Genomic DNA, 15,238 nt, shown 5'->3' with positions numbered 1-15,238 from the left:
TAGAAGTCGTTGCTTTGTTATGAGAAAGAATGTCCGGAAAAATGAATTTCATTGATGTCATTCGGAGTAAGTCATTGGATCAAGTCATGCAGTCAGTATCATGTGACCGGATGTGACATCATTCAGACACCTGCAAAGGACCACATGGTCATGAAGCAAAGTAACTAACTCTCTCTTAACTATTTGAAAAATTTATGTTTTCACTTCCTCATACGCATGTCCCGAAACATCAGGTCATTCAGGTACAACCGCTATAAAACATGGAAAATATTGTAATATTTTAAAAACTTGTACTAAATATAAAATGCTTGATTGTCCTTTTGCTAGGTAGCTAGCTAGATACCAGCCTGTTAGCATTGTTTGAAAATATCGTCATTCGGTATAACCAAAAGTGTCATTCGGTAAAACTGAATTTTTTTTGAAAATTACTTTTTTTGGTGACAAATTTTGTCCATCTTGTAAAAAAAAAAAAAAAAAAAAAAAAAAAAAAGCAGTGTTAATTGATTGTAAAAAAAAACCACATAATATAATTGTTAACACTTAATAAAACGTCAAAATTAATGATATGTTTTTTTTACACTTTTAAAAACCTTATTCGTCATATATATATATATATATATATATATATGATAGATAGATATAAAACTTATATAAATATAAATATATTTTAATACATTTAATACATTATTGTTTAGATTTAATACATTATTTTTTAGTTTTATTTATTTCTGTTTTTTTTAAATATTTTTTCCTTCATTTTCTTAATTCTTTTCTTTATTTAATATTAAACTAAATAGTAATATTTAAATTTAGTAATATTTTTCTGAAAACTAGTGAATAAGGAAATAATTCTCCATAAGCACTGTTCACACGCATTCATGTATTTTTATAACTAGTAGTTGTAATGAATGGTACAGCGTGGTTCTGCAAAGGGGGTCAGTGTTCTCTAGATCGCTGACCCCATGTGTCACATTCAGGAGGTTTGGACCAAACAATCGATGTTTGTGAAAGACCTGCATGCCTCTGATAGAGGACACAGGACATTCACACACAAACATAGAGTGAGGGAAGTACATACACTAGCATTTTCACATATCTTGTCATTGTCAGCGAAGTATTTTTTGCATTGCCTTGTGGCATTGTTTAACCACAGAACAAGGAAGCCTTAAAGAGTCAGAATAAATGATAATGGCTGTATAAGAAAGAGAGCAACAGAAAGTCACCTGCTCTTTTGGGGTTTCACACTGTTGGTGCGAGTGAAAAGAGGAATGGTTGTTTGTGGTTTCCTGTCATATGAACTAAAGCTTCACTTCCAGATGTCAAGCAAACAAATGTGTGGTACAGCTATTAAACGACTGTTTAAAGGAATATTCTGGGTTTAATGCAAGTTCAGCATAATCACTAGCATCTGTGGCATGTTGTTGATTACTACGGAAAGAATTTTTTGAACATATGACTGTGTAAAACTCGTAATGTTTGCAGGAAGTCCTGTACATTTAGACTGGTTTAGTGTCACACATCGATCAGATGCGTTTCCCATGGGCCGCTCACACAGTACGCGTTGCACTGCAGTGCAAAATATTAACTAGGCTAAAACTAAAGTTAGAAAAAAATCTAGATAACCCTAACTGATAACTAGATAACAATTTAGAGCTTGTATTTTAATCAGAAATATGCCAGTTTGAATTTCACTTTTCAATACCGTTTCTTCGTCGACTTTGTTGCATTTATTGATGGCTGAGGTTTCTTCTTCTTCTTCTTCTGTGGTGCTTTCTGGTATCTTCTTCCTCTGTCTCAGAGTCTAGAACAGAAGAACAGTAACAGTTCAGATGAAGCCTAATGATCATGTTTGATAAGATGAGATTCATCTGTGTTAAATTTGTGTTGAGAATTTGTTTGTATTACTGTATATTTGATTCATGGCCTGACACCGAGATAAAAGAACCTGTCTGACAACAGAGGGAAATACCGCAGCAAGCAGCATTTGACTGGTCATGTGATCTCAACATGGCAGCCACCATGAAGTGACCTGCTTCATGTAAAAGAAAATAACTTTTATTAGGCTACTAATATGACTGAAGTTTTCATCTTATATGAGTGTACACGATTTATTTTTTTTAAAGTACTATTTATTTTTTGTTTAATTAGCAAAATGTGCTATTATTATTACCAAATGTGGGTGGATTTTAGCAGTGGTGTGTAACGAACCTACTAGCCACTTTGGCACGTTGAATTTTATATACAAGTATAAAAGGCCTATATACATTTTTCAATTGTAGTCTTTAAAAAAGGCATCTGAAATAATAAACAAAGTGCAATGTAGTGTCAAAAATGTCAATTTTTCGATACATATCAATACTGAAATATCTGAAACGCTTCCAATACTCATTTTCCGCAGAATAGATACACGATACCAGCTGCGATCTCCGACAGTGATATGACGCTCAAACCCGCCTCCCCTCACTCACTAGTTTAATTTGCTCCGGATGACTATTGTTGGTGTTACAGGGCTTACATTTTAGCGTGGGATTGCACGTATTGCACATAATTTTACTCATTCTCGCAGATTTTGTGCTCACACCCAAAGTGTGCATACAAAGACGCCTCTCAGTACTAAATTGAGTTGTTTTTCGCTGCTTATTGTGCTTAAACAGTCAAATACACACAAAATGCCGGTCTTGGCGAATATTCACGTAAGCACAGCCAGTTATGTTTGCATGTGTAAAACTCATGTGTAACAGTATAATGGATCCGTACGTCAAGTCTTAAAGTGACAGCAGCCTAATATACCTGCAGTCAAATTAAGAGATAATATTAAAAATATCTATATGGCAGTTTTTTCCCCCCCTATGGTATCAATGTCAAAATTGTGGACAGTGAAAATGCTGAATGGCTAGTAACTTTGGAAAACCACTTGCCACAGTGGCTGGTTAAAGAATTAGTTTACTTCAGAATTAAAATTTCCTGATAATTTACTCACCCCCATGTCATCCTAAGATGTTTATGTCTTTCTTTCTTCAGTCAAAAAGAAATTATGGTTTTTGAGGAAAACATTCCAGGATTCCATATCCTTCTGAGGGTCCAAATTGCAGTTTCAATGCAGCTTCAAAGGGCTCTACACGATCCCAGCCGAGGAATAAGGGTCTTATCTAGTGAAACAATCGGTCATTTTCTAAAATAAATAATTTATACACTTTTTAACCACAAATTCTCATCTTGCACTAGCTCTGCGATGCGCCACACATTACGTAATCACGTTAGAAAGGTCACGCGTGATGTAGGTGGAAGTGCCGCGGTAGGGCAAAAAAAAAAAAAAAAAAAAAAAAAAACTCCATCTCATTTTCTCCTCCAACTTCAAAACTACCTTTTTTTTTGTAAAGGCCGTTTGACTTAGTCTTTGCACATTCGCTTTATAAACACTTGGTACTTCCACTTACGTCACGCGTGACCTTTCCAATGTCATTACGGAATGCGTGGTGCATCGCAGAGCTAATGCAAGACGAGCATTTGTGGTTAAAAGTATATAATTTTTACATTTTTTTTTGAAAATGACAGATTGTTTCACTAGATAAGACACTTATTCCTCGGCTGGGATCGTGTAGAGCCCTTTGAAGCTGCACTGAAACTGCAATTTGGACCTTTAACCCGTTTAGTAGCTGTTGAAGTCCACTATATGGAGAAAAATCCTGGAATGTTTTCCTCAAAAACCTTAATTTCTTTTCGACTGAAGAAAGAAAGACATAAACATCTTGGATGACATGTGAGTGAGTAAATTATCAGGAAATTTTAATTCTGAAGTGAACTAATCCTTTAATGTCAAGCCCTGAATATCACTATTAATTAAGAAAATGTATTTTAATTACCGAGTACTAATAAAAAAAATATTACTAATGAGTAGTAATAAAATCTCTCACTGCTCTTAATTTACTTTTGTTCTTTATTACTGACTTGGATAAATATTTGAAAAACTTGAAGCAATATTTAAGTCACTGAGAAATACATGAAGACTGCCTTCCATTGTTTTAATTTAATTTGTCAATAAATGTCAATAATTAACTTTTTTAATTAAGTGTTCAGTTCAACAGCATTTTAGTTTTTCCATGTGGTATAAAACTTGACACTGCAATATATTTTGTGTACAAGTCGACAAATTATATAGTAAAGTCCCTTGTAAATTGAAAAATATGAATCAATAAAATAAATACAAGCAATAACAAAACATTAAATACTGCCAATAAAATAAAATGTACCAATCAGAGATAAGACATTCAAATCTAACAGTATAAATTCCAACAATATGACGGAGACATGATAATTAGGCGTTTTCCCAGATAAAACACACACACCAACCCTCACTGTCATCATGCCACCACACAAAGTACACAACGCCTTATTCACGTGGTTCACACATCACGGCACACACTACGTCACACCTCATCCCACAGGACGCAAGGGCTTCTCATTTCTCCATAGGGTCACAAACACACTGGAACACACCCTTCACAGATGGCTAGGCTGGTGGGACAGGTGAAATATTAAACAGGTCTTGCATTGAACCATACTATTCTAACGTTAAAGAGGTGATTAACCCTGCCCCCCTTCACACCTGCACACATGCAATCACACAAGTTTTTGTGTTTAATGAGGACTCTCCAAAGACTTTCCATTCTATCCCCTAACCCTTACAGAAAACATTCTACATTTTTACATTATTAAAAAAACAATTAAGAATGATTTATAAGACGTTTTCCTCATGGGAATCAAAGGAACGTCCAAAAAAAAAAAAAAAAAAAAAATCAGGTTTTGCGATCCTTGTGGGGACATTTGTGACATTCCCCATAACATAGGGAATACCTCGACCACATGTGCACACACACACACACACACGTTGGGTTTCCATGTTTTATTGGGACATTACATAGACATAATGATTTTTATACTGTACAAACTGTATATTCTATCCCCTAAACCTACCCATCACAGAAAACTTTAATTTTCAAAAAACATCATTTAGTTTGATTTATAAGCGGTTTTCCTCATGAGGACCAAAAATGTCCCCACAAGGACAAGGATTTTGAATATTGCCATCTTTGTTGGGACATTTTGTGTACATACAGTATACCTGAAACACACACACACACACTCACACACCTCCATGGCAACCTAACACCTAACCCAAGCCATACTATCTGCCGTACTACTAAACCACAAGGCGCTAAACACAGAGGTTGTTACTGTTTGTGAAATTGCGTGTGACTGAGGCCTCCTGGGTTTTTACAATTTAAGAGGTATGAACTTACTCATGGTATTAGATGATATTTATGCAGTTGTACTCAAGACCTGAATGAAGTTTCAATACAATTTATTTCAATACAATTCATTCATTAAGGTCTAAGTATCTCCAACTCCTTGTGTTTTTTTTTTATAAAATATGCTAATTTGATGCAGGTTTCAGCTATCAATAAGAACGTAGCACTCTTAGAACATATTATTCTTATGAAAACGGTCACAATAAATGTATTCTGTTAGGGGGGGAAAGTAGGTTTGTACTGATCACTAAAATGAGAGTGAAATGATTGATTCATTAGATCTCCAGCACTGACGTCACTTTACAGGGTCAGGTGCTTTGATGGAGTGATGTTTTATGTGTTTAGATAAGTTGTTTTATGTGCTTGAGAGATTTTTCTCCCCAGTGCAGTACTTATTTTATTGATGGAGTCTTATCTGGCAATGTTGTAAATACAAAGTCATTTGGGAATTTCTATTTTGCAAAACACCTTGCCCTAACAGCAAGTGAACAGCAAATTATATTTTTAAAGAGATAGTTCACCCAAAAATTAAAATAATGTAATTAATTACTCACCCTCATGTTGTTCCACACCCGTAAGACCTTCGGAACATAAATTAAGATATTTTTGATAAAATCCAAGAGGTATATGACTCGTCCATAGACAGCAATTTAATTACCACTTTCAAGGTTCAGAAAGGTAATAAAGACATCGTTAAAATAGTCCACATGACTGCAGTGGTTCAACCTTAATATTATGAAGTGACGAGAATACTTTTTGTGTGCAAAAACAAAACAAAAATAACTTTATTCAACAATTTCTTCTCTTCCCTGTCATTCTCCTACGCTGTTCACGTTGTAGACACAGTGCAGCGCTTCCGGGTTCATAACACTGCAGTCACATGGACTATTTTAATGATGTCTTTTCTACCTTTCTGGGTCTTGAAAGCGGTAATATCTATGGAGGGATCAAAGAGCTCTCAGATTTCATCAAAAATATCTTAATTTGTATTCTAAAGATGAACGAAAGTCTTACGGGTGTGGAAAGACATGAGGGTGAGTAATTAATGACAGAATTTTCATTTTTGGGTGAACTAACCCTTTAAAATGTTAAGAATTGAAGTGCTAACACAAGTAATGATATTTGTATTAGAAGAGCAGTAATAGTAATGAGATATTTACAGAGTCCCTTGTATCCATAGGTAAAGAATTGACAAAAAGTAAGCGAGTAAAAAAGGCCATGTGGGTCAGGTCATAGCTCGTGATTTCACAGTTTTCATGACCTTGTGACCTGAGCACATGTCTCCATCCTGTTCTTTCAGCAAGTTCACTTCTTTTACCACTTCCCATCTTCTGTCTCCTCATATCACAGTTTTAAAATTGTATTTTTTCCGCACCACCTTCCACTAAATCAGTTATAAAACATATAATAAAATATAAATATAATACAAATTATTAATATTAATGTATTGTGTATATATATATATATATATATATATATATATATATATATATATATATATATATATATATATATATATATATATATATATATATACACACATTTTATTTTATATTGTTAATTATATTTTTCAGATATAATTAAAAGTTTATGGTTAGTAATGTTTTTGAAAGAAGTCTCTTATGCTCAGCAAGGCTGCATTTATATAACCAAACATACAGTAAAATTGTGAAATATTATTACAGTTTAAAATAACTGTTTTCTACTTTAATATATTTTAAAATGTAATTTATTCCTGAGATGCAAAGCTGAATTTTCAGCATCATTACTCCAGTCTTCAGTGTCACATGATCCTTCAGAAATCATTCTAATATGCTGATTTGCTGTTCAAGAAACATTTCTTATTATTATCAATGTTGAAAACAGTTAATATTTTTGTGGAAACATGATACTTTTTGGTCAGGATTATTTGATTAATAAAAAGTTCAAAACAACAGCATAATAAAATGTATTTATTGTCACTGTTGATTAATTTAATGAAAGAAAAAGCTTTGATTTAAAAGTAAAAGTACTCGTTTAAAAAAAAAAAAAAAAAATCATAGTTTTGAATGGTAGTGTCCATACACACACAAACAAACACATACATATTGAATAGTGAAAGGGGGCTCCTTGCAGATACATACTAAGCCAAATTCTTATCATGGTGAACAAAGCAGAATTTCTGAAAACAGACGAGCCTGACCAGATATTCCAGATGATTGTCAGTCCAAAGATCACACACATATGCAAACTCATCTTTCAATGCATTCTGTTTCTCAGAGTCCATGTTGGTATTGTCACACTCCAGATACCATCCACTTTAACGCTCAACTTACAGCCTAACAAAACTCTTACCCAACAATTTAAAAAAAAAAAAACAGCACCATATCAAGAGGACATTTAGCTTTATTGCACCTAGACACACCTAGCACACACTATGCATACGTGCCTGCTGGGGTGTTTTACTGTTTACAAAGAGCCACGCCAATCATTAGTCTAGAAATACACACAAACCAAATGCAAAAAGAGGAAAAGGGGATTACAACTTGAAGGATTACACTTCATCGGTTATTATAGTGACACTAAATCAAGGGACCTGAAGAATGCAAATATGTAAAATGACATTTATGTAGAAAGAAACTTTCACACACACACACACACACACAAGCAGAAATGCAGTAATGCACACACAGAAATAAACACTAAACTAGTACCTAGGACAATACACAAGGGATTGCATCTAGAAACAAACAATTGTTGTTATAGATACAGTCACTATCGGAGCACTGCAGTCGCTGAAAAAAACTTGCATGACAGGCCTTTCGCACAATACAAACTAGATTAGGAAGCACAGGTCAAATGAAACTATCTGGCATGCCGTTGACATCTAGATTACATGCCTTCAAGTGAACAATACATACACATCCAAGTACTAAACTGTCAAATAGACAATATTATCTGGTCTTTATAAACTCTACGACTTTGCGCTGAGGCAGGTTTCCTGTGACATTTACACTTTTTATGCCGTTTTTAGGTCAAAGAGGCACTACAAATTGACTGTGAATGACAGCAAATCATTTGCTTTTATAGCTGAAATAGTGTTGTATTAGTAGGTGTGTGCAGCACATGTGATACGAGATGCGTGCTGCCCTTTTGCCGAGGTGCTGAAGCGAGAAGCGTGATAGGTGAGGGGCTGATACGAGTGTGACGGTTCAGTCACATGTGGTAGTTTGGTAGGTGATTTAGCCAGATTGGGCAGCTTCTTGTTTGAGATGTCTGTAGCCAAAAAGCTTAGGAAAATCAGGTGAAGAAGTCTTTAGGAATAGCAGGGGGAGATGTAGTTTGGTAAAAGTCCTTTAAAAAGTAGGGCAAACTAATGCACAGTTATCTTAGGGTTATAAGGAAGGAAATTAGAAGGAAACTAGAAAAGCTTGGGTAGGGTAAGGCTGATTAAATCCTAGTTACAAAGTATGAGACTTGGAATACAGTTAGAACAAGTCTCTTGGAGATGGCAACTGTAGGGTTGGTTAAGGTTTAATGGTCCTCTAACTCTGGTTGGAGGTTCTCTGATCTGTGGTGCAGAAGATGGTTTGAGCTCAACAGGACTGCAGGGTAAAGAACCTTCAAAGGGACTGTTTACAGCTCATTCTGCTAAACTGCTTCCAAGGATAAGGTTCCTAATGGACTTCAAATAAACGCAGTAGTTGACACATATGTCCATGGTCAATTTCAATCAACATTAAGATTTTAGGTTGAAATGTTTATGAATTTAACCCCTTAAGTGTCACTGGCCCACTGGTCATATCACACTTTTTAGTAATCATCATAAATTAGGTATCATATCGATTCAGCCTGTGAAAACCATTTTGAAATCAGATATTGCTTTACCATGGAAACATTACTTTAATTTATTTTAGCGAGCTCCTCCCCTAGTGGGTGGTTTCATATTACAATATTTAGCCTATTTTAGCTACTTTATAGTCAATACCTTTTTTAATCTTGACAAAACACATATCGTTGGAAAGGTCTGAGTCATGGTTCCATATTTGCCAACTGTTTTGTGATAGAAGTGATATTTAAATAGAAATTAACCAATTTGTAACAGGAGAATGCATAAAAAAAAAAAAAAAATTCAATAGAATGTTGATGATAGCAGGTGGCCATTTTCGGTACAGCGCCTAAACAAAATCTCATAGGAACTTCATTTTTTGTGATATCAACTTCAAATTTGGAACACAACTTGGTTAGACATATGGCTTTCATTTGATAGCAATTTTAGAGGCAAATATATTTGATAAAATATACATTTTATATAAAATTTTACATGTTTAGTACAATACATTTGATTTACAGTAAATTTAAACTTCCGTAACTTTTTCATACTTTCATTTTTTTCAAGTGCTTTTCACTTCAGCAATAATCTGCCGAGTGTCTTCTTTAAAACAAGACCAAACTTAAGTCTGTATTTCCAAAGCATTCTTGGATTATAATCATTTAAGTTTGGATAGTGCATTTTCATGTCTATTCTCAAAAATAGGGGTGACACTTAAATTATTTAAAAAAGATGTACACATTTCTTTAACATTTTTTCAACATTCCATCACTAATTTATTGTAAAAGGTCCAGCAGTGTGACAAGAATTAAAATATAAATATAAAAAATAATAATAAAAATTGTAAAATGCTGTCTAAAAGCGTTTTAGATGGAGTTTAACATGTCACAATGCTAGATATGTCAACTTTCAAAAAGTATTTAATGTCTACGCATATGAAACTTGGTAACCCTCATTCAGAGAATGAGGTTTGTGAAGTTTAAAGGAGGCTCAGTCAGGACAAGTCTAAATGCAAAACTTAAATACTCCAGTGAACCTTTACAGATAAAATATAACTATAAAATGTAAGTCAAGTGTAAATTTGACAGTTCTATTATTATCTATGTTATAAATTGGTGAGAGTGATTTTTATTTTGCATAAAGGCTCGTCCTGACATCGATAAAGTCACAGATGGACTTCACAGATTTTACTGAACGAGCGCCTGTAGTTATATTCGTACCTCTTACCCATATGTGTGTATATATATAAATTTCATTTTAACTGGATAGAAGGTTACATTGTGTCCAAGCGGGTGAATATGGGTTAGCGTGTGAATAAGTACACTATATTGCCAAAGTATTGGGACACCCCTCCAAATCATTGAATTCAGGTGTTCCAATCACTTCCATTGCCACAAATGTATAAAATCAAGCACCAAGGCATGCAGACTGCTTTTACAAACATTTCTGAAAAGAATGGGTCGCTCTCAGGAGCTCAGTAAATTCAGTAAGTCCATTTGTGAAATTTCCTCACTACTAAATATTCCACAGTCAACTGTTAGTGGTATTATAACAAAGTGGAAGCAATTGAGAACAGCAACTCAGCCACGAAGTGGTAGGCCACGTTAAAAAAAAAAAAAAAAAAAGATTAGCTTCAGATTAGCTCAAGAACAGTGTGTAGAGAGCTTCATGGAATGGGTTTCCATGGCCAAGCAGCTGCATCCAAGCCTTACATCACCAAGTGCAATGTAAAGCGTCGGATGCAGTGGTGTAAAGCACGCTGCCACTGGACTCTAGAGCAGTGGATACGTGTTCTCTGGAGTGACGAATCACGCTTCTCTGTCTGGCAATCTGATGGACGAGTCTGGGTTTGGTGGTTGCCAGGAGAACGGTACTTGCCTGACTGCATTGTGCCAAGTGTAATGTTTGGTGGAGGGGGGGATTATGGTGGGTTGTTTTTTTCAGGGGTTGGGCTTGGCCCCTTAGTTCCAGTGAAAGGAACTCTTAATGCTTCAACACACCAAGACATTTTGGACAATTTCATGCTCCCAACTTTGTGGGAGCAGTTTGGGGATGGCCCCGTCCTGTTCCAACATGACTGCGCACCAGTGCACAAAGCAAGGTCCATAAAGACATGGATGAGCGAGTATGGTGTGGAGGAACGTGACTGGCCTGCACACCTTTGGGATGAATGGGACTGCGAGCCAGGCCTTCTCACCAACATCACTGCCTGACCTCACAAATGCGCTTCTAGAAGAATGGTCAAAAATTCCCATTAAACACACTCCTAAACCTTGTGGAAAGCCTTCCCAGAAGAGTTGAGGCTGTTATAGCTGCAAAGGGTGGGCCAACTCCATATTAAACCCTACGAATTAAGAAAGGGATGTCATTAAAGTTCATGTGCACGTAAAGGCAGGCGTCCCAAAACTTTTGGCAATATAGTGTATTAGTAAGCAATGGAAAGTTTTAAAAGCAAACCACAATCAGAGGACTGGTTAAACCTAAACTAGAAAAAAAAAAAAAAAAAAAAAAAAAACCTCAACACAAAACTTCACCACTTCCCACTACCATTACATTTCCATTTTAATGCCTTTGTTATATTTCTTCACAGTTAATTAAACCTAAACAAATCTGCAATTAAATCATGCATACATGATCCCCTCTAGGTAAAAGTACACAACGCAACCCACCGCCTATCATATGCATACCATTCTACATTATATCCTATTACCTCATAAAAGGGTGCTTATTTACACAAGAGAGGCTGTCCAATTGTCCTTAATGGACATTGAGAGAAAATAAAGTAAATTTGGATGAGGTTAGTAGTCCTTTGTAGTGGTTACAAAGGGTTTTTACTGTTCAATGCTGATGTCTAGAGAGCACAAATGTATTATAAGTTCCTTATTTGTATGAAAGAAAAAAGGAAGGAAAGAAAGAAAGAAAGAAATAACAGGATGTTGTCATTTTCAAACATTCAGCGAAAGCACTGTGCGACTAAGAGTGGAGCTCTTAGTCCAACAGAGTGGAATGTATGAAAATACAGACATAAGTCATTACACCTAGACGGTATCATTTTCCGGTGTGGTATGCAAATATCAAATGGACTAAAGTTACGACAGCTGCACTGGCACGTATTAAATCAAGTGAAAGCATAGTTTACATAGTGACGTAAATAATACTGCATGAACCAGGTGTGAAAAGATTTCAGGGATACCCTATATTTGGGCCAAACGAGGATCATGGAGTCCTTTCAAAGCCAATCTATCAAGGTGTATCCAGATATAACTCATCCAACAGGACTGCATGGAAGCAGCCAGATCCTGCTACATTTCATGGTGAGATTCAAAGCTAGAAGTGTTGCAAATAAAGTCATCAATGAGATTTGAGACCGTGGCGAAATGCAGAAAATGCGAGATCTCCAAGACGGAGGCTGGTGTTGTAGACTGGCATGGGGGCTGAAAGAATTCCTATGGGGGAACAATAAGGCTTCTTTATGGAGCAGTAAGGGTCCGGGACACTGAATGACAGAGACGCACATACATACAGAAAGAGTTGCGAGAACAAAAGCGTAAAGGACAGAGGAAGAGGGCTCAGGCTGGCACAATCCGAACAGGGCTGGCAGTGTGTCGAATGTTGCTGGGGTGGCGGTAAGAGTATGGCTGGGGGTTGTGAGCCTCGGACACATACATTTGAAAGGGCACCAAGGCCATCAGAATCGCCTAGCCAAACCCTAATTAGCTTAACCCTGCACTGAGTCCCTCCCAGTCAATAGTGACTCAAACCCACCACATTCCCCAGATAGAGATGTAGAAACAAATGTGGCCACATACCAACTAATGAAAAAACACATCCATATTGTTCTCGGTAAGAGAACAGGAGAAAATTGCATACAAATGGAATGGTTAAAAATCAGTATAGCATTAACAAAGGTGTGGGAAGAGAGAATGTTTGGTATGAATCATCTTACTTCCACCCGAGTGATTGTTCCTCTAATGCTTGCCTTGTACAAATTACATGTTTGTTTAAGTATCAATGACTGGCCAAGTCTGCAGTCTTCCCGAGAAGGGGTTTCCAGTTGAATAAAGTGCTACGGTCAAAATTTACATTGACATCAAATGACATTGTTGGGGTCTATTTAGATTGGGGTGTCCAATCCTGCTCATGGAGGGTCACTGCCCTGCTGAGTTTTGCATCAAACCAAATTAGACACACCTCTTAAAGCTTTTCAGGGTAACTAGAAACTTCCAGACAGGTGTTTTTGCGACAAATTGAAACAATACTATGCGGGAAGTTGGCCCTCCAGGAGCAGGATTGGACATGCAAACTTATCAGGCAACATTCTGGAATTTCTTACAAAATGAGTTGATACTAGCTTAAAAAAAAAAGCTATGCCACATTACCTCACCTGTTTCAACAGTGGTCAGGGCAAGAGGGTCACATGACCCATGAGGATTCTTCCAAGTTAATAATTAACCATTATCCAATCGGTGCCAGGATACACAGTTGGACGGACTGATCGTGATAAGAGGCAGTAACTGATGGACTATTCCAAGCTGTCGAAAACATCAGCCATGTGAAGTGGCACTGATTTGGGGCAGATGTAAAACATTTGGCTTGTGTTATTCAGAGCAACACTCATGTAAAATTGCAGGCAGAAGTCCCTCGACAACCTGTCAAATTCCCAAATCCACATATCTCTGTAAACACACTGGTAGTACAAAAGAAGATATGCTGATTCTCCATGTAAAATGCTCAGGTTTTAATTAGAGTACGGTTAAAAGAAGCAATGGTGTGAGGTTGAAGCAATGATGTATCAAAGCTGAAGCATGGAAAAGTCTTGTGATATAAGCAGAAGAGGCAGGCTTCTTGCTCAACAAGCTACATATGTAAATGACTAAACAAAAGTACATGTTAACGCAAATGCACTAAATAAGCTTGGTTGTAGTATTTCACAGTTGGGCATTATGTGACAAATGTGTCCTTGTTAAAGAAATATTCTAGGTAAAGTACTTATTGGACAGCATTTGTGGCATAAAGTTGATATACCATAAAACCAATAATTACAACTTGTCCCCCTTGCTCTTAAAAAAAAAAAAAAAAAAAAAAAAAAGTGAGGCACTTACAAATGGAAGTAACCCAAATTTCTGAAAAGGAGGGACAATATATATTTTTATTTTTTATTTTTTATTTTTTTTTGTTATCATCATAAAGCCACAAATGCTGTTGATTTAGCTTAATGTACTTTAGGTTTCGAATTCTGAGTTATTTGAAGCCATTCAAATCAATGCCTCTTTCCTCATGTATTAATCTCTAAATCTCCACAGCTGGTCCAGGATCATCTTTTTAGCCACTTATTTTTGCTTGTAAAAGATACTAATCCAATGTCGAAACTGATCCCAGACCTGTGGATCTGGAATTTAAAGTGGTAGGCGGAGTCGAGACCTGTCCACTCTCAGCATAAACAGGGATTTTGTTTGTTGGTAAGCTGCATCACCCAGAGAACTGGCGGAACCTGCTGGGCCAGATACTGGGAGCATTTTCTCGCTCTCTTTTTCCTCTTTTCCTTAATTCCTTTACCAAGCCAAATCTAATATCAACGCTCAGCGTCATAATGCGGGAGTTGGCAGATATAAGAAAGATTAGATGTCTGGGTGGGAATAGTCAAGCAAAGGTTGCTGTGACTATTCAGCATGATCAGTTCGAACACCAGGCAATTCTCATCTAATTATGACAAAACTATTTTTATAAAAAACTATTTTAAACTATATTACCTAAACCAGGAAAAGTGTTTGTATTTGCATAGTGCAAAGGGTAAAAAAAAAGCATGAAAAGGGTAAATGTGAAGGCTGTTCGCTTGTAAAAGAAGGCCATAAATTTACATGCAATAACAGAGTTTTTTCAGGTCCCTCCCTTCAAACAAATCATTTGCAGGTCTGCACACATAAGCTTGTCCTATCGTACAGAGTTCAGTGATCAAGAGCAGTCTCACATGTAAAGACCTTCAATCCAGGAAGAGCATCAGCGAGGAGATTAGGAATACAGGATTAGCATGTCTGAAGTTCACAGATACAAAACTCACTATCATTTTGCTATGTGTGCACCGTGGACACTTCTTTTCCAATTTTGAGATTACTTTTGT

General features: G+C 36.2%; 1 protein-coding gene across 1 annotated transcript in view; it reads right to left on the bottom strand.

Moving 5' to 3' along the window:
• Positions 1-15,238, bottom strand: part of fa2h (fatty acid 2-hydroxylase) — a 31,722-nt gene that overhangs the window by 7,546 nt on the left and 8,938 nt on the right. The window contains exon 2 of the mRNA XM_051884324.1: positions 1,703-1,801. Coding sequence (XP_051740284.1) covers positions 1,703-1,801 — 99 coding nt within the window. The remainder of the gene's footprint in view (positions 1-1,702; positions 1,802-15,238) is intronic.

The sequence above is a fragment of the Ctenopharyngodon idella genome, chromosome 24, assembly GCF_019924925.1.
Source record: "Ctenopharyngodon idella isolate HZGC_01 chromosome 24, HZGC01, whole genome shotgun sequence".
In the NCBI taxonomy this organism is placed as follows: domain Eukaryota; kingdom Metazoa; phylum Chordata; class Actinopteri; order Cypriniformes; family Xenocyprididae; genus Ctenopharyngodon; species Ctenopharyngodon idella.
The sequence above is the reverse complement of the archived record's forward strand: the minus strand, read 5'-3'. Positions and strand labels throughout refer to the sequence as shown.